The sequence below is a fragment of the Sinocyclocheilus grahami genome, unplaced genomic scaffold (assembly GCF_001515645.1).
Source record: "Sinocyclocheilus grahami isolate Dianchi unplaced genomic scaffold, SAMN03320097.WGS_v1.1 scaffold672.1, whole genome shotgun sequence".
Classification (NCBI taxonomy): Eukaryota; Metazoa; Chordata; class Actinopteri; order Cypriniformes; family Cyprinidae; genus Sinocyclocheilus; species Sinocyclocheilus grahami.
This window is the reverse complement of record NW_015505851.1, coordinates 56889-81552: the sequence shown is the minus strand read 5'-3', so window position 1 is coordinate 81552 and position 24664 is coordinate 56889. Positions and strand designations below refer to the sequence as shown.

The 24664-nt window shown below is 37.6% G+C and overlaps 1 protein-coding gene across 1 annotated transcript in view; it reads right to left on the bottom strand.

Annotated features, from left to right (window-relative positions):
• The window catches only part of LOC107559017 (ADAMTS-like protein 4), a 37437-nt gene that overhangs the window by 7389 nt on the left and 5384 nt on the right, over positions 1 to 24664 (bottom strand). The window contains exons 3-5 of the mRNA XM_016242734.1: positions 22678 to 23222; positions 20056 to 20695; positions 5260 to 5362 (exon numbers count right to left, since the gene is read on the bottom strand). Coding sequence (XP_016098220.1) covers positions 5260 to 5362; positions 20056 to 20695; positions 22678 to 23222 — 1288 coding nt within the window. The remainder of the gene's footprint in view (positions 1 to 5259; positions 5363 to 20055; positions 20696 to 22677; positions 23223 to 24664) is intronic.

Here is a 24664-nt window from a genome sequence, read left to right as displayed (position 1 = left end):
AATGCATAAACTTCTAAGGCCTCTAAATGATCAACATGATCAAAACACACACAATCTACTCCATGCCTTCTGTCCCTGATTAATAGTTTATACTTTTTTTATCAAGTAAAAGCTCTTTTAGTGTAATTGTACAAACATCCACCTTTTTGCTGTGAAATCTTTACAGATTTTTATCATGTAAACGTAAGAATAGCAATATTTCAAAATGAACACTTACAGTACTGGATACATTTTTAAAAAATCATGTTTAAATGTCTCAAATATGATCATCAGGCTTTGCATTGCATTATATGTTTTGATCATCAAATGAAGCATTTAAATCTGATCTTACTATAACATGTTATTAGAGATATAGAGTGACGGCTGATACTTACATCATTTTATGAAAGTACTCTGTTATAAAAGTAACATTGATTTACATTATAACCAGAATTGTATTTATATGAGCAATAAAAAAGCCATAAAAGAGCCATAAGAACCTGTTATCATTGTTAAATTTCGATAAATAAGGGACTGAAGACATAGTAATCTGAAAAGTATCATAAAAAGTGGTCTGTTATTTCAAGCTTTCTTAAGTAATTTGATACTTTTTTTGTGAGAAAACCAAAAAAAAAACTAAACCAAATCTAAGTCGCTACTAGCTAATAATCTTCCCCTCCAGTGCAGCAGAAAAAAGTCATTTAAATTGGTTCCGACAACTCATTTATTGAAATTATCCAACTATAAAGGTTGATTTGTTCCTGTATTGTCTATGCCTCTCAAGAATGTGCCAATGAGAACTAAGATTTTCAATAAATTACTTTTTGGTCTGTTCACCGTTTTCTGTGAATAACAAAATCTTGGTCCGTTCCTCAAACATCATACGGGTTTGGAACGACATGAGGGCGAGTAAATGAGACCGAATTGCATTTTTCAATGAACTTTCTTTTTAATGTCCTTTAAAAACCCTCTGGCACACTGAGAACAAGCACACTCATACACAGAACTGCACAGCAGCGCCATGCAGTAACAATTACTGCACACACACACAATCACATAATGATCTTTAGCGTTACTCCGGCCAAAAAATGATCTCCCAGGGACAACAAAACAAAAGCATGCTCACCCTACAGCCAAACCCCCAGTGCCCCGTCCAACAATAGCTCACATAACTGCTGGAACCTACAACCCTTTTACTTCTAATAAATCGGAGCACATTCTACACCAGCAAAACACACACAGTCCCAGTGTCGCCTCGTCACACCGAGGCCTCTTTCGCAACGGCTCATGGCCTGAATACCCCTGAGTGCTTTTGTTTTCATTTCATTTCTACATAAAGGCAGATTTAGAAGCGAGTGTAAACAGAGGGGTGAATGAGCGCTGTGTCTCTGTCATTTCAGAGTAACTGAATTCTTACACTGAACTCTTCCTGATCCTGAACCCTGTAGGATATCAGCACTGTCCCATACTCAACTGATGCTGAGTCTGATTCTGAACCCTGTTCAGTACTGAACTCTGTCTGATAAAACAACGTTATAGCTTAAAGACATGCATTCGACTCACTGACACACTTACCCTTAAACCATAAAACACACTTACATCTCTTGTTCAAGCTTGTACTTTTCCAAGCCATTTGGGAAGTGTGTATCGGCCCTCTTCATGTTACATGATCTCCTCAGGATGAATCACTTGTGCTCAGGCATTCCTCAATTATAAGTCACTTCGGATAAATGCATTTGCAAAATGAATATAATTAGACTTAAACAAACACTACACTGAACTGATCTGTAACTCAAAGCAAACATTCTACAGTCATGTACCCAAAAACTAAATGTGCCAAACCATATATCTGCACCGTACTGTATATCATTTCACATTGTTGTTGAAACAATCTGGCGGCTTATGCATTAGAAGGAGTTATATCATGTAATCAATTTCTGTAAAACTATTCCTTTAATATCGCACAGTTTTCCTCATCTAGAAATGATTTACTCGGTATGACTGGAAGCAGGAGGGAGATCATAAAGTCTCTCAGAACCATGATGAGAAAAAGCTCAGTGAGATTTATAGATATAAACAACACGTCAGCCATAACAACTCTTTAGCGGCACTTCATCAGTGAATAACTTCAAACAAGATTCAGTGATCTAAACTCAAGACTCAAGGTTATAACTGAAGAATCTAAACCCAAGATTAAGGGTCCGTAACTCAAGATCCAAGGTTCTAAACTCAAAAATCAAGACTCTAAACTGAAGATTCAACATTCCAAACTAAAGATTTGTGGGTCTAAATGTAGGAATCGAGATTTAAATAAAGATTCAGGGTTCTAGACTCAAGAATCAAAGTTTTAAACTCAAGATTGTAAATTCAAGATTCAAGGGTCTAAACTCAGTATTCATGATTCCAATTCATGATTCTATACTCAAGATCCAAGGTGTTAAACTCAAGAATCAAGATTCTAAACTTAAGAGTCAAGATTCTGCACTAAATATCTAAAATCGAATATTCTAAACTCAAGATAAATGTTTTAAACTCAGGATTGTAAATTCAAGATTCAAGTGTCTAAACTCGGTATTCGCATTTCTAAATGCAAGGTTCTACACTCAAGATTGAAGGTTTGAATTCAAGGCTCTAAATTCTAAATTTAAGGTGCTACACTCAAGATTCAAGATAAATCAATAAACTAATTCAAATAGATTCTAAATTCAGGATGTAAGGTTTCAAACACAATATTGTAAATTTAAGATTCACGTGTCTAACCTCATTATTCACTTTTCTAAATGCAAGGTTCTGAAATCAAAAATCAAGATTCAACATTCTAAACCGGAAGATTCAGAGTTTTAAACTCAAGACTGTAAACTCAAGATTCAAACCTCTAATCTCAGTATTCACAATTCTGAATCTAAGGCTCTATCTACACTCAAGATTTGAGGTTTTAAACTGAAGAATCAAAACTTTTAAGTTAAGGTGAACTTGTAAGTTTAAGACTGTAAAAGATTGCAAGTTCAAGAGTCAAGTGTCACTTGAGTACTAAGATTTTTACGATCTTTGTTTTAAGATCCCGACCCCCCTAATAGTCGACTAATCGTCAGTCGACCAGAAGAGGCTTGGTCGACCACAATTTTATTAGTCGCTTAGTCACAGAAAAAAATGCAGTCTCCTTACTGTTTTTCCCTGAAACATTCATAATCATTACTTCTGCGGTGCGCTGTGGCAAGCTTTATGCATGTACTGGAGCGCTTATTAGGCTATGCATGCAATTAAAGGCTCATTATGATGATTTAAATGGTTTATTAATAAACGTACGATTAGTCGACTAATGCTTCAAATGAACGACTACTAGTCGACCAGAAAAATCCTTAGTCGAGGGCAGCACTACAAAATTCTATTCTCAGCATTTAAGATGTCAAGGATCCAAACTGAAGATATAAGGTCTTGTCCTAATGATTTGTGGCCGTCTCTACGGCCATCTGTCAGAGAGGGGTTCCCGCACACTCGAGTCTCTCTGTTGTGGCCCAGACGGCTTCCTCTCCTCAACAGTAGATTGGGTGTCACTTCAGTTACGTCTGTCCTCACATCCCCCTTTTTCAAGCCTCTCACTTACTATTCAGGCCTTTCTTCCTCCATTCAGGTCTTTCTCCTCTCATTCACAGACCCTTTCATCCCATCCATCCATCCCGAACAGCAGCATTTTTCATTCGTTGCTATGACTCCCTAACCTCTGTCCTCTCTGACTCCGCCCCCCTCATCCGATTTCCCCAATATAAGTCCCTCTTTTTCTTTCTCTCGTCTCTCTGTATTGTTGATTTATAGTGGTGGTGTGGTACGTGTGCTCCGTCTCGGTGACTTTTATAACGGCCCGTCACACATTCCTCTGTTTTTAACTCTGTTTCTCTTTAACTTATCTTCTCTATCCTCACAAAGAGTCTTTGCTTGTACAGTAATGCCCATGACCCCTGCGGTCTCCCTCCTCCTCTTTTCATTCGTTCTACATATACTTTGTCTTCTTATGGCTCAGGTCATTTACAGCCTCTCAAAAACGCCATTATTCTTGCTTATCTGCTAGTTCTGAGCTTTCTTAGAATCACAAACTATTTAAGGCCGTGCCGGTCTAAAAGGAATCCGTGCACATTTTTCCACATTTTCTACGCTGATCGTGAAGGGAAATCTGCAGAATGAATTTCAAGACGGCAAAACTTGCTGAACAGCTCTGAAAATACTATTTCAAAATATTTGAAATTATTAGTTTTTTTGTAACATGGAATAAGAATTTAAGTAGTTGATATTTATAATCAAAATTTTTCTCAACTTCTAAGCCATCTTGGACAGTTTTTTTTTTGTATCTTTGCATGCAAACCACAAGACTGCCTTTTGTTAAGCATGCATTGCTGCTTTAGATTTTAGTTAAAAAGTCATCTTAGAAGGCCGTTTGGAACAGGCTTTGCATTAGCTTCACTACCATTTTAATTTTGGGGTTTTCTCTTGGGAAGAAATGAATACGTTTATTCAGAAAGCATGCATTAAATTAATCAAAAGTGACATTAAAGACATCTATAATGTTAAAAAAGACATCTATTTAAAATGAATTATATTCATCAAAGAATCCTAGCGAAAAGCTTCCACAAAAATATTGTGCAGCACGACTGTTTTCAACATTGATAATAATCAGAAATGTTTCTTGAGCAGCAGATCAGCATATTATACTGATTTCTGAAGATCATGTGACACTGAAGACTGGAGTAATGATGCTGAAAATACAGCTGCGCATCACAGAAATACATTACAGTTTAACAGAGATTCACATAGAAAACAACATTTGAAACTGTAATAATATTTCACAATATTGCTGTTTTTCCTGTATTTGTGATAAAATAAATAAAATTCTTTCAAAAACATTTTTTCTTAAAAAAAATAATTTAATAAATACTAATAAAAAAAGTAATAAAAATCTTTCCAACCCCAAAAGTTTAAACAGTAGTGTCTTAAAAAGTTTTCTAAACAGGCAGCACACTATTTTTTTAAACAGAGCTCATATTAACTTTTAATTAAACTGATAAACAACCAAACTGCAAAACAATACAGTCTGATCATGAAAAACTAATTGAAAAGAGGTCAGTGGAAAATATTGTGTAAGCAGATGTCCAGTATACTCGATTATTAGACAATAAACTCCAAATGCTGCTCCACAATGGCAGAGAGGTAAGTAACAGGGTAATATTCCATCACACCTCTGTTATTGCTTCTTTTTTCCTTTACACCCCTTCAATTTCCGTTTCTAACCTTCTGTGAAAGGCTCCCAGTCATACACACGTCCCATAAACTCTTGATTGTTGAACGCTGCACACTGTTCAGCCCTGGAGCTTACTGGAGCACCTGGACATGCCTACAGGGAGAGAGAGAGAGAGAGACTTAAGTTATGGTATCTCACTTTGACAAGCATGACCGTGCGTGCGTGCGTGCGTGTGTGAGTGTGTGTGTGTGTGTGTGTGCGTGTGTGCATGCTTTGGGTCAGCCTGTGACAGAGAGTGATGCATTAGTTACCGTATGGAAATAATGGTGAACCTGGAAACACTCTAAATAAATCTCCAGAGGGAGAGACAGACGGAGGCCAGTGTTTTCAGAGTCAGAGAAAGACAAGAGCCCTGAAGAAGACGACTCAAAATGACACATTTTAAGGAATGAAAAACTGACAAACCACTAGGGTTAGGAATTTTTTAACAAGTAAAATGTATTTTAGTCTAGTTGTACAAATGTCCACCTTCAGCTCAAGCTTCACATGCCTTTTTGCTGTGAAAACATTACTGATTTTCATAAAGTAAACATAAGAATAACTTTGATGTTGTTAGTAATATTTCCAGATGAACACTTACTGGACTGAAGCAGCTCAGCTTTACTTGATTCTCCATCAATCATGTTTTAGAGTCTCAAATCTGATCATCAGGATGTTTTGAGGAGCGTTTGTTTCCAGAAGCTTTACTTTCACTGTTCCTCAGCGGAGGAATGATCTTCACAAGCCTCCAGAACATCTCACATCTGAGGAGGAGCCTTTATTTCTTCATCTCTCAATCAGCATTGGATTGCATTGCATTGAATGTTTTGATCATTTCAATATCATCTTACTAAGACATATTATTGGAGATACAGAATGACGACTCATATTTAGATCATTTCACGTACGTATCTGTTATAAAGATCTTATTGATCTACAAGCTATCAAACATTAATATCAGCATCTGCCCCAAATTGCATATTTTTGCTCAGTTTGAGTCTCTGAATAAAACGGAGCTGTTTTTTTTTCTCCTCCAAACACGTGCATTTTTTTTTCTCTAAAGGTTCAATGAACTGTTTTATTTCCATTTCGGACTATTATTTAACATGACAGACTTTACAGGGTTAAGAAAGCACAATTGTTAAGTGGAAATGTTACCAGAATGGATAAATTCCTTACAATCCCCAAACCACAGACAGAACGGGACATCAGGATAAAACATATGGCATCATAAATCAGACCTTTATCAGCTTTGAGAGCGCAAGAGCACAGATGCTCGTCTCAAAATATTCCACGTGTTTGTTCACGATGCCAATGACATCAGGAACACTGCTCATTTTCTCTTGCTTTTTTACTTTTCCCATCTTGAACACGATGGGAAGTCCCCACAGAGGGAGAGATGAAGCGGAGAGATGTTACAGGACACTAAAGACAGGCAGAGACAGCTGCGGACAGTAATGGGGGTGAAATTAAAGAGGCACAGGGTCATCGAGGTGTCATTTCACCTCACAGACCACCACACACACCGCCATTAATGACTAAACACCATCCCATTAATGCACAGCAAACACACTGCGGCTCTCCACAAACCAGCCCTAAATATTTACAGCACGTCTGAGTGTGTTTGCTCAGGAAAACTTCTGCTTCGTTTATTCTAGGGGTTCAGTGCTCATACTCGTGTTCACTGATTTACTTGAATTAATCCGCACTTTGGGTGCTTACGGCATAAGTTACGATGTTAAGATTTGTGCATATATACATACACTCTAAAAAATGCTGGGTTGTTTCAACCCAACTTTGGGTAAAATAGGGACAAACCCAGCAATTGGGTTGTTTTGACCCAGCGGTTGGGTTACTACCCAGAACGTTGGGTTAAACTTTAAACCCAACCGCTGGGTCAAAACAGCCCAATTGCTGGGTTTGTCCCTATTTTACCCAGCACTGGGTTGTATTTAACCCAGCATTTTTTAGAGTGTAGCAGCAGCATGCATAGCAAGTCATATCATTATTGTTGCTAATATAGCAGCGGCAGCAGAAAGCGCTTTAGATGCATGCAATTTTAATGATAACTCATGGAGGGTAAATTAACTACTGTATTTAAAGTGCAATAGGCATTTATTACTTTGGTTATTCAACAGGGCTTACAGCAGGTTTCGTGCAGCAGCAGTAGATTATGCTTCGCAAATTCTGATTAAATATTACAACCGCAACAGCTCGCACAGTAAATTCCTACGACAACATTGTGAATAGCATTAACAGCAACAGCATCTACTTCAACGGTATTGAAGTGAATATTATCAATAGCAGCAGTAGCAGACGTTTTGTTGCGCTGGCCGTGTCACACTGCATACATTGTGGACAGCTTTACCTATCGTAACGTGTCTATTGACTGTCATGTTGTGCCGCTCGCGTCTGGCATAGACATCGTGTTAAAATAAAATAGGCATTCACCTAGCTACTTATTCATTCATTCATTCATTTTCTCAGCAGCAGCATGCACAGCATTTCTATGTTGCGAATTTTAATTTGGATACAATTAATATAAAAGCAGACAACTGCATTTAAATAAAGTCACTGTAGTGTCTTGCTCAAGACCATCTTGGAATGAACTAAAATACAAAAAACCAACTAAAATTAAAAATAAAATAAAATATAATAGTGTCTCAATTATACTAAAATAGTGGTGGAGATATTTAGCAAAATGTTCATGCTGCTCAAGAAAGCTTTAAAAAAAAGAAATATAATTTGTTAATTTAGTTAAGTGAATTTAAGTAGGTCAAGTATGTTTTTGAAGTATACTTTATGTTGTACATATAGCCTACTAATATTAGTATAATACTGTACTATTACTGTTTCAGTACTTGCATGGGACTAAATTGGTTCAGTTTTTAATTAATAAAACTATACTTTTAAGTGTAAATTCAGTAAACTTTAAGCACACAACAAGTCTTTTCTTTAGCAACTATACTACAAGTTAAGGTAAAAGGATTGCTTCATGCTAAAATACGAGTCTATAATCTATAATAACGCTTCCTCCAGTGAAAAAGTCCATCTCCTGTTGTCTCTCACATCAAAACCCACCCACTTATTTGTTTAGAGCTGTTTTGGACTGTTTTGGCTTGTAAACAGCTTGACCTGTGCAGATTTCTCTGCTGATTCAGACCAGACAACTTTTCACTGGAAGAAGTGTTATTATGAATCATGGACTCATATTTTAAGTGAAAGCGATGGTTTTGAAATTAAAAATTGAGTGGACTATTCTTTTAAAGAATTACACATAAAACACAAAACTAAGCATACAAAGATGAAAAGAGGCAAAATCATTTGTGAGATTTTACTTGCTAAGAGAGCAGAAGAACAACACAGAGCTGATATATAGTTGAAATGCACCAGTCAAAGAGTTCAGAAGAGTTCCTGTAATGAAGCAGAGCATCTACTAGAACTCAAGCTGAGAGACAGAGAGCTAATGCTCTACTGCCTTTCCTTAGGCCACATTCACTTCCTCGTTAATAGGGCCACTGTCAAACAGGGGCACACACGGGTCAGACCGCATCTGCACACACACACACACACACACACACACACAAACAGTTCCATCGGATCTTATTACAGGAGAAGCTAGCTCAGTGGGAAATCAGGGTGTAGCACTCACACACACACACACACACATGTGAATGAATGAATGTATGACTGGCTCAGATGCATCCATGGTGGATGAATATGGCGAGAGCTCAAGATTTTCTCACATGTTGTGAACAGTAACACAACAGCTGTCACTCTCTCTCTCTCTCTCTCTCTCTCTATCTCACTCACACACACACACACACACTTTCTCTGCACTCATCTTTTCTCTTTCTCTGTGAATACCTCATTCTTTTGTTTTTCTCTGTGTCCAGCTGACAAAAGCAGTTGGTCAGTGTAAACACATTTAACAAAGCAGCGTGCTGAAACACGCACACACACTCTTCAAGAGAGGTGCTTGAGAAAACGAGAAACTAAAAACACCTGAATAGACACAGATGAAATGTGCACACAAAGACATTCCTGTGTGCTGCTCCATGTGCGTTTGTAAAAGTTGATGCATAACAGATCCAGGAGCTTTTTAGGTAAAAATGTATATAAGCATAGGTTAATGTGAACATCTTGGGCCATGTAACTGGTCACTGTTTCTTTAAACTTTTGCGCAACTTTTAATGACATTTTTTACTTTTAAATCAGTCAAATTTAAATGGCCCTGCAGTGAGACAAACACATTTTTTAAGTATTCTGACACTTTAAGTCAGAATCTTTTAGTTTAGACAAAACATAAAAATGTCTTTGCATCTTTCTTTTATGGCTCATATCGTCTGATATAGTGAGAGGAGAAAACAGCTCTAAATATGCAATTTGGTGCAGATGCTGATAGGCTATTTATATAATGAAATTCTGATAGTTGTAATGTAAATCACTCAGATCTTTATAACAGTATAACAGATATTTACATAAAATGATATAAATATCGGTCGTCACTTTATACCTCCAATAATATGTCTTGCTTAGTTTGATGATCAAAACATATAATGCAATGCAATCAAGATCAAATCATGAAAAAAATTAACATTCATCAAAAGCCCACATTTGAACATGATTTTTCAAAAAAACATTATGAATTTATAATCAAGTAAAGCAATGCTGCTCCACTCCCGTAAGTGTTCATCTTGAAATATTACAAACAATACCAAAGTTATTCTTTCCTTTACTTCATAAAAATCAGAAATGTGCATGTCATATATAAGCTTTATAGGGTTAAAATGCTGTTTAAAACTGTTTTAGATGTATAGCAAGTCACACTGCAGGATATGCACAATACTCACAGCTACTGTTCAGGTGTTGTGGTTGCCAGGTCATTGCTATGTGGTTGCTAAGGTGTTCTGGCTGATTGCTCAAAGGTTACTTACTGGCTTATGTCAAAAAATCCTCAAAATCTGATGTACAAATGGTGCAGAACGAGTTTCACAACAGAGTCTAATTCTTAGCCTAAGAGGCTTGAGTGGTAGTAGAAATAAGAGCATTATTAATAGTACTAGTGATGCTTGACTAAGCAAATGCCACTAACTAGATTACACACAAGCCCTGTGTGTATGAGAAAGAGGGTTTGAGCATGTGGGGTTCATTTGTGCAGCACAGAAAGAATGTGGGCTATACACTTCTGTCTTTGTGTCCAAGTGTGTGTGTGTGTGTGTGGTGATGTAACATACATGTGTTTTTAATATGTGGTTCATGATATGTGTCTCTGAGTTTGTGTCTGTGTGTTTAAAGTTAATGCACAGTAAATCCTGCACGGATGTATATGTGTGTGTGTGTGTGTGTGTGTGTGTGTGTGTGTGTGAGACATGGTTAGTCCGAGCTAGAAGAAAAGAGGGAAGGGCAGAGCAGCTGTAAAACAGTGGGTCTTTACAAACCCGACTAGAAGAGAACAAATGCTGAGAGTTATAGACAAATAAACGTGAACGTTATAGGCCTCCCTCGAGGACACCGGGAGAACATAGCTGAAGGAAATGAGGGAGAGAGAGAATATCTCAGGAAAATATCCATTACAAACAAACAATTATTCTGAAACACAGGTTTATCTAATGCGTTATTTAAAGTAAATAATTTGGGTAAACATTTTGTGAAATGCAATGTAAACACAACTGAGTCATTTGCAGTGGTTGGTTTGCACAGGTGACGGACAGCTGTCCGATCTCAGTCCCTGCGGAGATTTGAGCTCATTTCCTGCTAAATTCCTGATATATTGTGCCATATCAGCTTTATGGCCTAAATTCTTTAAATCTCCACAAAGGAAACTCTCTCCAACCCCTTAACACGGAGGAATTTAGCTGCATCTGTAATGCATTTAAATCTGAAAACATCACCTTCAGCATGAGGACACTGATTGCACAGGGATGCGTCACATGAAATGAACACTCTGGTCATATTTGAACTCTTGTTAAAGGACTAGTTCACCCAAAAACGCATATAATTAATTTAATGTAATTTACTCACTGTCGCTGAGATGTTTAAAAGAATGTTGATGTTGCTCTTTTTTAAATTAATCTAAAGAGTAGCTTAAAGGAATAGTTTACCCATAAATGAAAAATTGCTGAAATGTGCTCTCCCTCAGGCCATCAGGATCAGGATGAGTTTGTTTCTTCATCAGGTTTGTAGGAATGTAGCTCTGCATCAGTGTCTCAGCAATGGATGCTCTACAGTGAATGGGTGCCGTCAGAATGAGAGTCCAAACAGCTGATAAACACATCACAATAATCCACAGCACTCTAGTCCATCAGTTAACATCTGGAGAAGACAAAAGCTGCATGTTTGCATGAAACAAATCCATAATTAATATGTTTTTATACCACTGCTTCCGTAATCCATAATAACGCTTCCTCCAGTGAAAAAGTGCATCTCCTGTTGTCTCTCACATCAGAATCCAGCCACATATGTGTTTAGAGCTGTTTAAACGCTGCTTGATCTGTGCAGATTTCTCTCCTGATTCACACCAGAACACTGACTCACTGGAGGAAGCGTTATTATGGATTATGGACTCGGATTTTAGTTTAAAAAAACGTCTTGATGGATTAGTCTCAGATTTTGTCTTCTCCAGATGTTCACTGATGGACTGGAGTGCTGTGGATTATTGTGATGTTTTTATCAGCTGTTTGGACTCTCATTCTGACGGCACCCATTCACTGCAGAGCATCCATTGCTGAGACACTGATGCACAGACGCATTTATCCAAATCTGATGAAGAAACAAACCAACAGTTTTTCATCTTTTTTTTTTATTACGTAAATTGTCGTATGATGCAAGATGTTACATTACCACAAGACATTCTTCATCATGTGACAGTTTACACAGAAATGTGTTCTGCTTGTGTTTCAAGCAAATGAGGACTTCTGATGAAAAACAGGAGCCGTGAAATTCTGCGAAACACAGAAGAAAATCATACGGATTTGTGTTGACATGAATAAATGGTAAGCAAATGATGACCGAATTTGCATTTTTGGGTAAACTACTGCTTTAAAGTTTCACATCAGGATAACATGTTGGTATGTTTGTTCTTGCATGATAATAATCACATGTTTTCACGTCACGTGTTCAAATAGCTTCATTTTCTCAGTCAGCATTTGAATTATATGGTAAATTTGAGATGAATTCTCTCTTTTGTTTCTGAAAGGCCATTGTGAAGAGATTTAGCCTTTGACACGGCAATGTAAATGTTTATTTAGTGAGTGCAGAGCCCACCCTATGCTCAGTGACTTCACACAGAAAGACCTTTCACTGTCCGTCTCTTTCTTTAGCTCTTCTTTCTTGTTCCTCTCTTCTCTTTTTCTTTCCATTCCCTCTCCCAGAAAAACTCTTCCTTCCTTCCTCATCTCTGCTTTATTACTTCACTCCAGGCCTCTCATTCCCTCTATCTGTTTTTCTGCCCTCTCTATTTATGGAGGGGGTGTGTGTGTGTGTGTGTGTGTGTGTGTGTGTGTTTTAAACAGTGGCGTCTTTCACTGCGCTACAGCGTAACGGTGTCACACCCCCAGAAAACCCCTTCGCTCCACTCCTCTATTTCACTTCCTCTCCTCCTCTTCTCTCAGTTCCCCGCTGCTCACACACACACACACAATAAAGTACACATAACTACAGTTTATCATTCCTCCAAATAGAATGTTGTACACCCAATAACATTCCTGAGATATCTAACCCATAATAAAACAGTCTAGTTTACACATCCAGAACAAGATATTACACAGTGTACCACTGATCATGGAGAACAAAACTGCTTGCAGAACTGAAAGAAATCAACGTTTATGTACAAAGTACAAATAGGTTTAGTTGACTCTCTCCATCTGTTCATCTTGAGGTTTTCACCTACTTTGTGTTAGATGCCATTTTCTCTAAATATGCAGGCCTACGTATGGTAACACTTTATTTCGATAGTCCACTTTAGACAGTCTACTAACAGTAAGTATCTTTGCAACTACATGTCAACTAGCAGTTAGTAGAGTATTAGTAGACTGTCTACTTAACATGGAGAACAAAACTGCTTGCAGAACTGAAAGAAATCAACGTTTATGTACAAAGGAATAGTTTCAGTTGACTCTCTCCATCTGTTCATCTCGAGGTTTTCACCTACTTTGTGTTAGATGCCATTTTCTCTAAATATGCAGGCCTACGTATGGTAACACTTTATTTCGATAGTCCACTTTAGACAGTCTACTAACAGTAAGTATCTTTGCAACTACATGTCAACTAGCAGTTAGTAGAGTATTAGTAGACTGTCTACTTAATATCTTCTAACACTTTCTTTGTCAACTTATTCTACTAACCCTAAACCTACCCTAACAGTCTACTCTGAGAGTTAGTAGACATGTAGTTACAAATTATTGAGATTTAGCTGACATGTAGTTAACATGTAGTTACAAATTAATGAGATTTAGTTGACATGTAGTTGACATGTAGTTACAAAGTTACTTATAGTTAATATAATGTCTAAAGTGGACCATCGAAATAAAGTGTAACCCTACGTATCAATAGAAATAGGGACCATTGACACAGAATGTGATTTTGCTTTAAAACATTGGCAGTGGAATGATGTTAAACTCGAGCAATCTTTTAACTTGAGTTTTTAGAATGGCATGTCGTGTGCAATATTCTGCAAAATCGCAATGGTCAACACGTCCATCTAGTGCATGTTTACATAGAAAAACAATGGAAGAGCAACGGAGTGGAATGCAAAAATGTATTCTGTGTGAATGGCCCCATAATATGTTGAATATCTAATAAAAATATTGGCACATGGGATCCAAATAAACAATAAAACAAATCTGACTTTCTCAAGTCAAGTTAAATGATTTAAAAATATTTCTATAGTGCTTTTCACAATACACATTTTTTTTTTTTTCAAAGAAAGGATGTTATTGTTTATAATAGGGCTGCCCCACTAATAGTCAACTAAACGTTAGTCGACGAGAACAGCCTTAGTCGACTAAAATTCTATTATTCGGTTAGTCACAGAACAAAAGCTGTCCGTGTCCGTAATGGGAAGATCATTAAAGGATGGTCCTTGAGGTAATTACAGCATATTGGGCAGGAAATGCAAAAGTTCACCTATAATTCATCCACCTCAAATATGGCTTATCATCGAAACATGTTAGTAGCAACTTTACACGGCTGTTTGCTCTAATGTTACCCTAGATGAATGTGTGTTATTAGGCTCATATCCAAGTGGTTGTGTGGAGAGTGGAATCTGTTAGCGCTGTTTTGATATCAACAAGATTTCATAAAATAAAGAAAAACAAAAAGGATGCAATTTCTGCCTTTCGTCCTGGTCTCCGTGAACTGGAGCGCATCACAAAAATGAACCGAAACTCAGCCTATATATATTTTTTCGTAAATATAGTTACGAAAAAATAAATAAATAAGTACATAAAATAAAAATGTTGAGGGTGATAAAACAAATACTTTTTAAAGACATGCATTAAAGGGCAGTCATTTTGTTTTTCTGGTGTTGCTACAGTACGTAGCTACTAATAGGACCAACTTAAAATGAGGGAGGTTTCTTAAAAACCTTAAACTTAAAATATCTCATCTTAAAATTTGCATGAGCTTACATAGTTATGACATATAAGCGTATAACCTAAACAACAATAACAACAACAACTCACCAGAGTCTACTTGTGGACTTGTTTTCATAAATGTTTCCCTAAAAATGTGACTGTGCAGACAAAAAGTATTTTTAAATATTGACATTTCTGTTTCTTGAGTTTAATCATAGTTTAATCTATAATATTAAGGAGATTAAAGTGTGTACGAGAGATAGAGAGAGAGAGAGCACATGGTCATCAAGTGTTCAGGAGCTCCACTTGCAGTCAAAACATTTGAGTTTGTCTTTCTATGCCCAGTAATCTGACCGTCCCCTCAACACACACTCCACACTACAGAGATAAACACACACACATACTCTGCTGTGTAGAACTTTTCCTGGGATCCACCTCCATCTGTGGCATTTTAAAGCTCGGTTTCAAACCAAAAGTACTCAGTTATGTGTTGCTGAAAAAACTCTTAGCAACCAATTCCCCATAAAATGACGGATTTAACCTGTAGGTCCCTTGGGGAATCTGTGGAAATCTAAGGCAATGGCTGAACATGTCATGTGACTGATAACTTGTGATTCATATGTTGCTTGCAAAGGGCTTTTACACAGCAATTATAATCTAGCTCCATTGTGCTGCATTGCACATCTCACTTGCAGTGAACACACGGAGTGAGAAATGTTGTAACTACGGCAAGAGCATCTCCAACGCTGTGTTATGACAGAAACTGTTGTGAAATGCTTAGCATAAACGCTTAGGTAAGGGCGAGAGATAAGATGTTGTAATGCATCTTAAGGAATCCCTCGCCTCAGGGATTTTTGGCCCAAAGATACAACTGCTTAAATTCCCTTGTGAAATAGAAATGCACTTTGGCATACTTTTAAATCGAGTACTTATATACTTTACAAGAATATACCTAATTGTGAACTGAACGTAATGTTTTCAGATACTTCATTGCATGATAACTGCAATTAAATGAAAATGTATAATAGTTTACATGTTAGTCAGCACATCAAAATAAGTGTACTTCTTTAAAACATGACTAAAGTTTATTAAAACATAATGATTTAAAATGTACTTTAAAGAAAAACTTTTAATTTGACTTTGCACTTTTAAAAGTGTACTTAAGTGTGTTAAGAATCATAGTCATTAAAGTGTCTCTCTTTAAGTAAAGTGGCCTTTTATTTCATTAATGTTATATTATCTGCAAGTACAGATTATTTAAAAATACTAGTGCAGTCAAGCGATTAATCGCGATTAATCGCATCCAAAATAACGTTTTTGTCTGCATAACATATGTGTGTGTGTACTGTGTATATTTATTATGTATATATAAATACACACACATGCATGTATATATTTCAGAAAAATATGTTATGTTTACATATTAAATATATGAATATAAATATAGACATGTAAATATTTTCAAAATATATACTGTGTGTATGTGTATTTACTGTATATATACATAATAAATATACACAGAACACACATATATATATTATGCAAACAAAAACTTGCTGAACTTATTTTGGATGCGATTAATCGCTTGACTGCACTAAAAAATACACTACTAAGATTTTAAGTACATTACAATTGTTGTAATTTGAAATGACAGAAATTACATTTTCTCTTCTCCAGTGTGTCCTTCTGTCCTTCATGAAACACAAAAGTAGATGTTGAACAATGTCACAGATGCTCCTTTCCAAGGTGGATGGGAACCAAAAAGCACAAAAGCAATGCATATTTTGTGCGCATATGAAAATAATAGTGGCTTGGGATGACATGAGGGTGGGTAAATTGACAAAGATGTCACATTGTGTGAATTATCCAAACACAGAAAACAATTACAGCTCAAGCAAACCTGCTACCAGAGCCCTCGCTCAGATTTCAGCACTTGTTCACGACCCACAAGACCGACGTATTACCGGGGTAACACAAACACTGACAATGTGTCTGAAGTAATCCTTCTAAAAGCGAGTCACTCGTGTCTGCTGTGTGTATCACGCCACCAACAGCAGGAAACGGCTTCACCACATCAACTTGACCGCCGTTCAAAAATGGCTAACTCTGGTTTTGAGAGCTCACATTCTGCCGCTGGAACGGCTCGGAGATGTATAATATAACTACCGCCCAGGCTGATCCTGGAAAGTTGGATTAAAGGGAACTGGGTGATTTACGATTTGCAAAGAATCTGGCTCTAGTCAGCGTTCGCCAGGGGAGTGAGAACGAGGCTCAGCTCAAATGAACCAAGTCGATCTGGAAGGCAAGTTGAAGGAAAAGACTGTTGTGGAGTTTCTGAGAGATGGATGGAGAACCGGCTCCTGGAATAAGGTGAAATCCATCCCTTTGACATGAAGAAGGTGCTTTGGGATGAAAGTGTTTGATGAAATCTTTCAGAAAATCAGCGGTAATTACTAGTGGCTCGGATGAAGCACTTTCAGCAAACTGTGGTTAAATCTGGGAGGTTGATGTAAAGCTAAAGAGCTTCTCGAGTGATGTAACAAGGGACTTTCCAATGGGAACATTTAGCCATAATCAGTGCAAGTGAAACATTGTCACTCTACACCAACCAGCATATTTAAAAGGACAGTTCAGCCAAAAATGAAAATTTTATTTACTCTCCCTCAGGCCATCCAAGATCTAGGTGACTTTTTTCTTCGGTAGAACAGTAAAGAAGATTTTTAGCTGAAACTGTGCTCTTTGGTGATTCATAAAATGCAAGTCAGCGGCTACCATCAATTTGAGAGCCAAAAAGGCATATACAGGCAAGAAAAATATAACACCCATGGCTCCTGATGATATATTGAGGTCTCACGAAACAAAACAATCAAGAAACTGAACATTATTTACAACATTATTACCTGTAAACCTATTACCTGTAAACCAGAGCCTCAGGCAAATGGTCTGGAATGATTCACGAACAAATCGTTCTTTTGAACCGACTCTTTTAAGTGAACTAGATGAACCAGTTCACCAAATCGGACTGATCGTCTGAAACCGATCACGGCTCGAGCAGCAGATCTACAAGTTACTCAATCAAAACTCACTTTCAGATGCCTGACAGTCACTCCGACTGGAAATGAGCCGGAATAGTAGCGCATCTGATCCTGTGATGAATGAACTGATTCAGTGCTCCAGTTTCAGCAGCAGTCACTGAACTGAGGAAACAGTTCGGCTCGGACCAAAGAGCCGCTGATACAAGCATGTTTATATGCTTTAGACATGTAAAACATCCACATTTCACATCTTTATTGTATAATATAACAATGTAATTGCGCATAAGTGACGTGATTATGTAAACAGACTGGTGAGTCGGTTATTTAAACCAGTTCATTGAAACGAACTGTCCAAAAGAACCAGTCTGTGGAATCAGAAAGAATTAGACTCAAAGAATCAGACTTCCCCATTTGCCTGAGGATCTGGATTACAGGTAATAATTTTGCAAATAGCATCTAGTTTCTTGTAGAGACCGATGGTTTTGCTTTATAAGTCCTCAATATATTGTCAGGAGCCACGCGTATTCATTTTGTGTTGCCTGATATGCTTTTTTTGATTCGGGTAGCCGATTACTTGCATTTTATGAATCACCAATTTTTACGGTTTCAGATAAAAATCTTCTTTTCTGTTCTACTGAAGAAAACAGTCACCTACATCTTGAATGGCCTGAAGGTGTGTACACTGACGGCAAGTTTTCATTTTTTGTGTGAATTATCCCTTTAAAAGCTAAAGTGTGTCATTTCACCAAACAGAATAGCAAAATCATGAGATTTCCGAATCCTCTCGTCATGCACCACTGTTCGGTTAGTCCTGCTCCAAACTCACACCATTGCTGGCTGAGTGGATCGTCTGAGATCATTCCCAAACACATGCAAACTCCATTTTAGAAGTTGAGGTCATTATACAAATGGTAAATATTTGGTATTAGAAAGTCTAAGGCAGGCTGAATGAGATTAAACTCTGATTAGCCCATTTACCAAGCCAGTTAAAGGAGCCACACATTAGTAGCATTTCATTTATGTCATTTGCAATAGTAGCTGGGGTTTTTTGCACCATTTTTCATGAGAACTTTCCACCCTCTCTCTGACCCGTAAAATTAATCATGCTGTTTTTGCTGCATTTGACAAATTACCTCTGTTATGACTGGCTAACCTCCGTGTCCCAGCTCTCGTTCATTAGAGACAGCCAAGTTATAAATACTGAAAAGAGACTGATATGTAAATATGACTATCATATGTCTATGCGTTCTGAAGGTTATGATTAGAGTATTTCTACATCAAACTATGCTATTTGCCTTGTGAAAAGAAGTGCACTTGATTGTACTGAATGTGCACTTGCAGTTAAAAAACTTTAAAGTATGTTTTTAAACACTGTACTTACAGATTACATAATACTACTTAAATAAAAGCTCACTTAAGTGCACTTAAAAAGAGACACTTTATTTTTTCACTTTAAAAAAGTGCACTTTGTAATAATGTAATACTTTAAAAATGCATTTTGTAATAATGTCACATTAAAAGTTTTACATTTTAAAATATTATGTTTTAATAATCTTTTGTTGTGCTTTAAAGAAGTTCATTTATTTAATGCGACTAACAAACTAAAGCAAATGTAATATACTTGATTATAATTTTAACTGCAGTGTGTTATTTAAAATTACATTTAAAATCAATCATTTACCACTAAATTGCAACTTCATCATTATTACAAATGTGTAATTACAAATATATTTAAAATACAAGTTTCAATAGAGATGGCATTAAAGTATATTTTAGTTTATCATAAAGATGCATAAACAGTGCATTCAGCCGTAACACTTTATTTCAAAGACAATAGAAGTCATTATGAAATTGCATATAAAAATGTACTTAAGTCCTACTTAAGTGGGTCAAAAACCTCTATAGTTCAGCTAATTGCATTCAACATAAATTTAAACTGTAACACCTATTTTTATTTAATTGCACTTAACGTGCAATTAAGTGTCTGAAAACATTCAGTTCGCACTTTAGTAAATTCTTTTAAAGTATATTATTTCTATAATAAGCAGGCCATTTAGGGTTTAAAAGAGACAATTTTCCATGATTTGTCCCCATCAAACTTTCAAATCTAAAGCTTAATGTTAAAAAATAACCACCAGCAGCAGAAATCAAAAGCCCAGATGCTGCATTTCTTCTTCTTCCATATTGCTGGACTCACCTGTAGGCTGCACCTGCGGTACTCTCTGTCTCGTCCAGGACATCTGTAGTTGAGGGCGGCCCCTGGAGGTCTCCGGTCCCTCTCAGCTTCATTTCTGGAGGGCTGGGCAGCGTTCTGCAGGACCCAGGGCTCGGGGTTTGGGTTTGTGGGAGTCTGGAGGACGTAGGGAGGAGGCTCTCTGGGAGTGTGTGATCGCTGGACGGTGTGTGTGTAGGAGTGTGGGACTTGGCGAGAAGAGCGTCCATCGACGCGTCTGTCGTGGGCCACGTGTCTCTGGGTCAGGGGCTGTGAATGTGTGATTCGCTCGTGTTCCCGCACTCTCTCCACGCGTCTGTGCGGCTCTCCATCACTTGTTTTCTCGGCTGCAACATCAGTCTCCAAGTCTGCTGCCTCCGTCTCCTTTTCCTTCTCCTTTCGTTCTCTATTAACAGTGTCTGTGATAATTTGTTCTACTTCTCCCTGTGTTTTATGCACAAGTGCGCTGGAGTTCACACTGAGAGCATCCAGACTTTCTGTAGTGGTGGTGGTAGTGGTGTTGTGGTGGCGTGTGTGTCGAGCGTGACGGTTTTGTCTGTGTAGGGGAAGAGAGAACGGTACCCTGCCATACCCAAACTGTCCGGGACGAATAGAAGAACTAGACCTAATGTGACACGGACAGAAAATAACATATATGAGTACGCTAGAATAGATAAACACATTAGACATCAAGAAATCAATGCTAAATGAACAATACAAATCCCTTTAAAACAGCTGATGTTGAACAAGGTTTGTGAAAACCAATGCCTTGTATTTTCACTTTACTCTAAAGGCCCGTTCACACCAAGAATGTTAACTATATAGTTAAATACAGAGTTCTGGCATGTAACTCTAGATGGCACAGTCCAATAGGTCTAACTCAATCTGACCTAATGATATCATTATCACGTGGCACAGCTGATTGGTTCTCTCCTGTATCGGTAGCCAATGAGCTCGCTGCTCAACATTCAAATATATGACTAGTGCTTGCCGTAGCAGTCGCAGCTTGCTTCAGAAACCCTCCACCTTCCCCAGCTCCACCTGTATAGATCTGCTATGAGGTGATTCATGTATGCTATATGGGGGTTATTCATGTATGTTATATTTGCAGCAGCAGTATTTCTTACATGCTCACAGCAGCATGTTGTGGATGTATTGGTAGCAAGTCAGCAGCGTAGCAGATCTATTCCGCCAAGACCAAATACATTAACATTGTCATGCACATTACCATGCCATGACAGAACTATATTAACGTCCACACCAGCAAACGATATCAGCTGTTTATTCGTCTGCTGCTTTAAATTCTCAAGCTCGTGATAGCAGGATTGATTCTGATTGGGTGTCAAAGTTTGTATCGTTCATCAGCTGGAACAATAATGTTCTGAAAGTGATTCCAACGATATCGTTTTTCTGTGCCTTGATCATTATAGCTGTGGTGTGGACCCTAACGATTTTTAGAACGATTTATATCTTTATCGTTATCGTCCTTGGTGTGAACGGGCATTAAGTTTTGTTTTATCCCACAGAAAGACTTTTAGAGAAATCCCACTGGTTTTCTTTAAAAGATTCAAAGTTAGACCTTATTCAGTGACTCAACAGTGAACCCAGTTCTCTTGGCATTCACATTGTTACTCAACTTGAAATTGTACTTTTAGTAGTGCTGTCAAACGATTAATCACGATTAATCACATCCAATTTAATTAATCATTTGACAGCACTAATTTTTAATTGTGTGATTGGGTCTCAACCTACTTATTAATTCAAGTTTTATATCATTTCAAAATACACTGCCATTCAAAAGTTTGGGGTCAGTATTTGTTTTTGAAAGAAATTGAAACTTTTATTCAGAGAGACAGCATTAATAGACCAAAAGTGGAAGTATTTAACATTTATAATGCTAAAAAAGATAAATACTAGAAAAAGGAAAATGTATCACGGTTTCCACAAAAATATTGTGCAGCACAACTGTTTTCAACATTGATGATAATCAGAAATGTTTCTTGAGCAGCAAATCAGCATATTATACTGATTTCTGAAGATCATGTGACACTGAAGACTGGAGTAATGATGCTGAAAATACAGCTTTGATCACAGGAATAAATTAGAGTTTATAATATATCCACACAGAGAACAGTTATTTTAAATTGTAATAATATTTTATATTATTACTATTTATATTGTATTTTTGATCAAATAAATGTAGCCTTGATAAGCAGAAGAGCCTTCAAAAACATTAACAAACCCTACCAACCCTGAACGTCTGAATGATATAGTGTAATGCTGATATACTGAAGACTCAGATTATTACACAATATATGTAGCAGTTAGAAATGTTTGCAATTGCGTGAATATAGAAAAAGTGAATATCTACATTCATAATGCACAATTTAAGCCTATATTGGCCACTAAAAGCCTTGAGCATGTGCAGTAAAGGACAAAGCGTCGCCTTTTTACTCAAGCAAGAAGCACTTTCAGACTGTATATTTTAAATTTAAATCACAACCTTTTGTTGGACATATTGCCATATTTATCATGCAACCCAAGCTATGAATGAGTATGCGAATGTAAACAGGAAGGTCTTCCCTAGCGGCGACCAGTCCTGCTCACCTTCTTACAGATGCTGGATCCCTATTGGTGGAAACCGACCTCCTGCTTCCACTGCCTACAGCTCTGCCGTGATTGGGCGACCGTGCGGGAACTCTACCGTAGGGAAGTGAAGCTGATGAGGAAGGTGAACGGTACACTGAAACCGGCTCCTGATTGGGTGGGCCGAACTGCACTGGAGCAGCGCCATCGGCTTCGTTTCGGTAGAGTGGTAATCCAGGATTGGGATTGGCTGGGAGAGGCGGGGAAAAGTAAGGAGGCCTCTCAGCGCCCCCTGCTCCAAATGGAGGGGGCTCGTTGACGGGATACAAGGAGTTGTAGTAGGGTCTGACCGCAGAGATCACAGGGGTGTTGTTTGGGACACCTGGTGGAATGTAAGCCGGTCGGTTCCACATAAGAGGCGGAGTTTGGGGAGGTGGCATACACTGTCTCCGCCTCTCAGACACGCCCACTCCGCAGCTCTGAGAACACTCCACCCACTCGCCCCATGGACCCCACACTCCTTCAAGCGCCTCCTCTTCTGCCTGGCGAGACTTTCGTCCGGCCTCCTGTCAGAGGAAGGCCTCATGATTAGTAAGTAAATATCCACATGCAGCATATGCACAATACTGATACTGTATATACAGTGGGGTCCAAATGTGACCCTGGACCACAAAACTAGTCATAAGGGTCAATTTTCTGAAATTGAGAGTTATACATCATCTGAAAGCTGCATAAATATGATTTGCATTGATGTATGGTTTGTTAGGATAGGACAATATTTGGCTGAGATACAATTATTTGAAAATCTGGAATCTGAGGGTGCAAAAAAATCTAATTATTGAGAAAATAGCCTTTAAAATGGTCCAAATTAAGTTCTTAGCAATGCATATTACTAATCAAAAATTACGTTTTGTTATATTTACGGTAGAAAATTTACAAAATATCTTCATGGAACATGATCTTTACTTAATATCCTAATGATTTTTGGCATAAAAGAAAAATCTATAATTTTGACCCATACAATGTATTATATTGCTACAAATACACCTCTGCTACTTAAGACTGCTTTTGTGCTCCAAGGTCACAAATATCTAAAAATCTGGGATTCAAAATCAAATTTCTTTTGAAGCCCAATGCTATTTGGATCATCTTAAATCATGCGGGAGAATATGATTGTCGGGTTTTGTTCATATAGCTCATATTGCTATACTGCATGATATTCTCAAAGTCATGTTCATTTCTGAATTTACCTTTTCACTCAAATGTTTGTGCAGATAATGCAATTTTTGCATTAAAAAAATTATAATAATTTAGAAACGTTTCAGACTCAGACCCTGCCATCCACATGCACAGCTGTAAAAACAAACATCTCAGACAAATGCACAACCACAAAACCAGCCTGTGTGCATAAACTGAAACCTAATAGCAGCCGTAATTAGAATTATTTAAAAAGAAGTCTGATCAATATCAAATTACAGTGCAAATCACAGAAACAAGCAAAGCATGAACAATTGTTAAAAAAAAAAAAATAATAATAATAATTCCCCAAACCACACCCGACAACATTCAAGTTGAAACACATGTCCTGTTCTATCGTGCTTGGTGATGAATGACATTATGACTAAGAAAGAGGCATTATTAAACTAATGGCGTGTGCTGCATTCAGGAAGAGGCTGGACTCTGGAGTTCAGCCCAGTGCAATGACATTCTTTACAGTGCTGGACGCAGATTTGATCTAATTCCAGTTACTTATATAACCTCATTTCATCAGTCAGGAGCGAAGAATTCGAGCGTCTGCAGGGCAGGCAGAGGTAGAAGGGAAGAAAGCAACAAACAAAAGAATCCATTCAGTTCACAAAAAAAGAGAGAGAAAAAAGGACAAGAGAACAAGGCCTGTAATGCACCTCTGATCCTGTCTAAACTGCCATCAAGGTCACACAACACCAGCCTGTGTCTGCACTGATGTGTGTGTGTGTGTGTGTGTGTGTGTGTGTGATGCAGGTGTAAT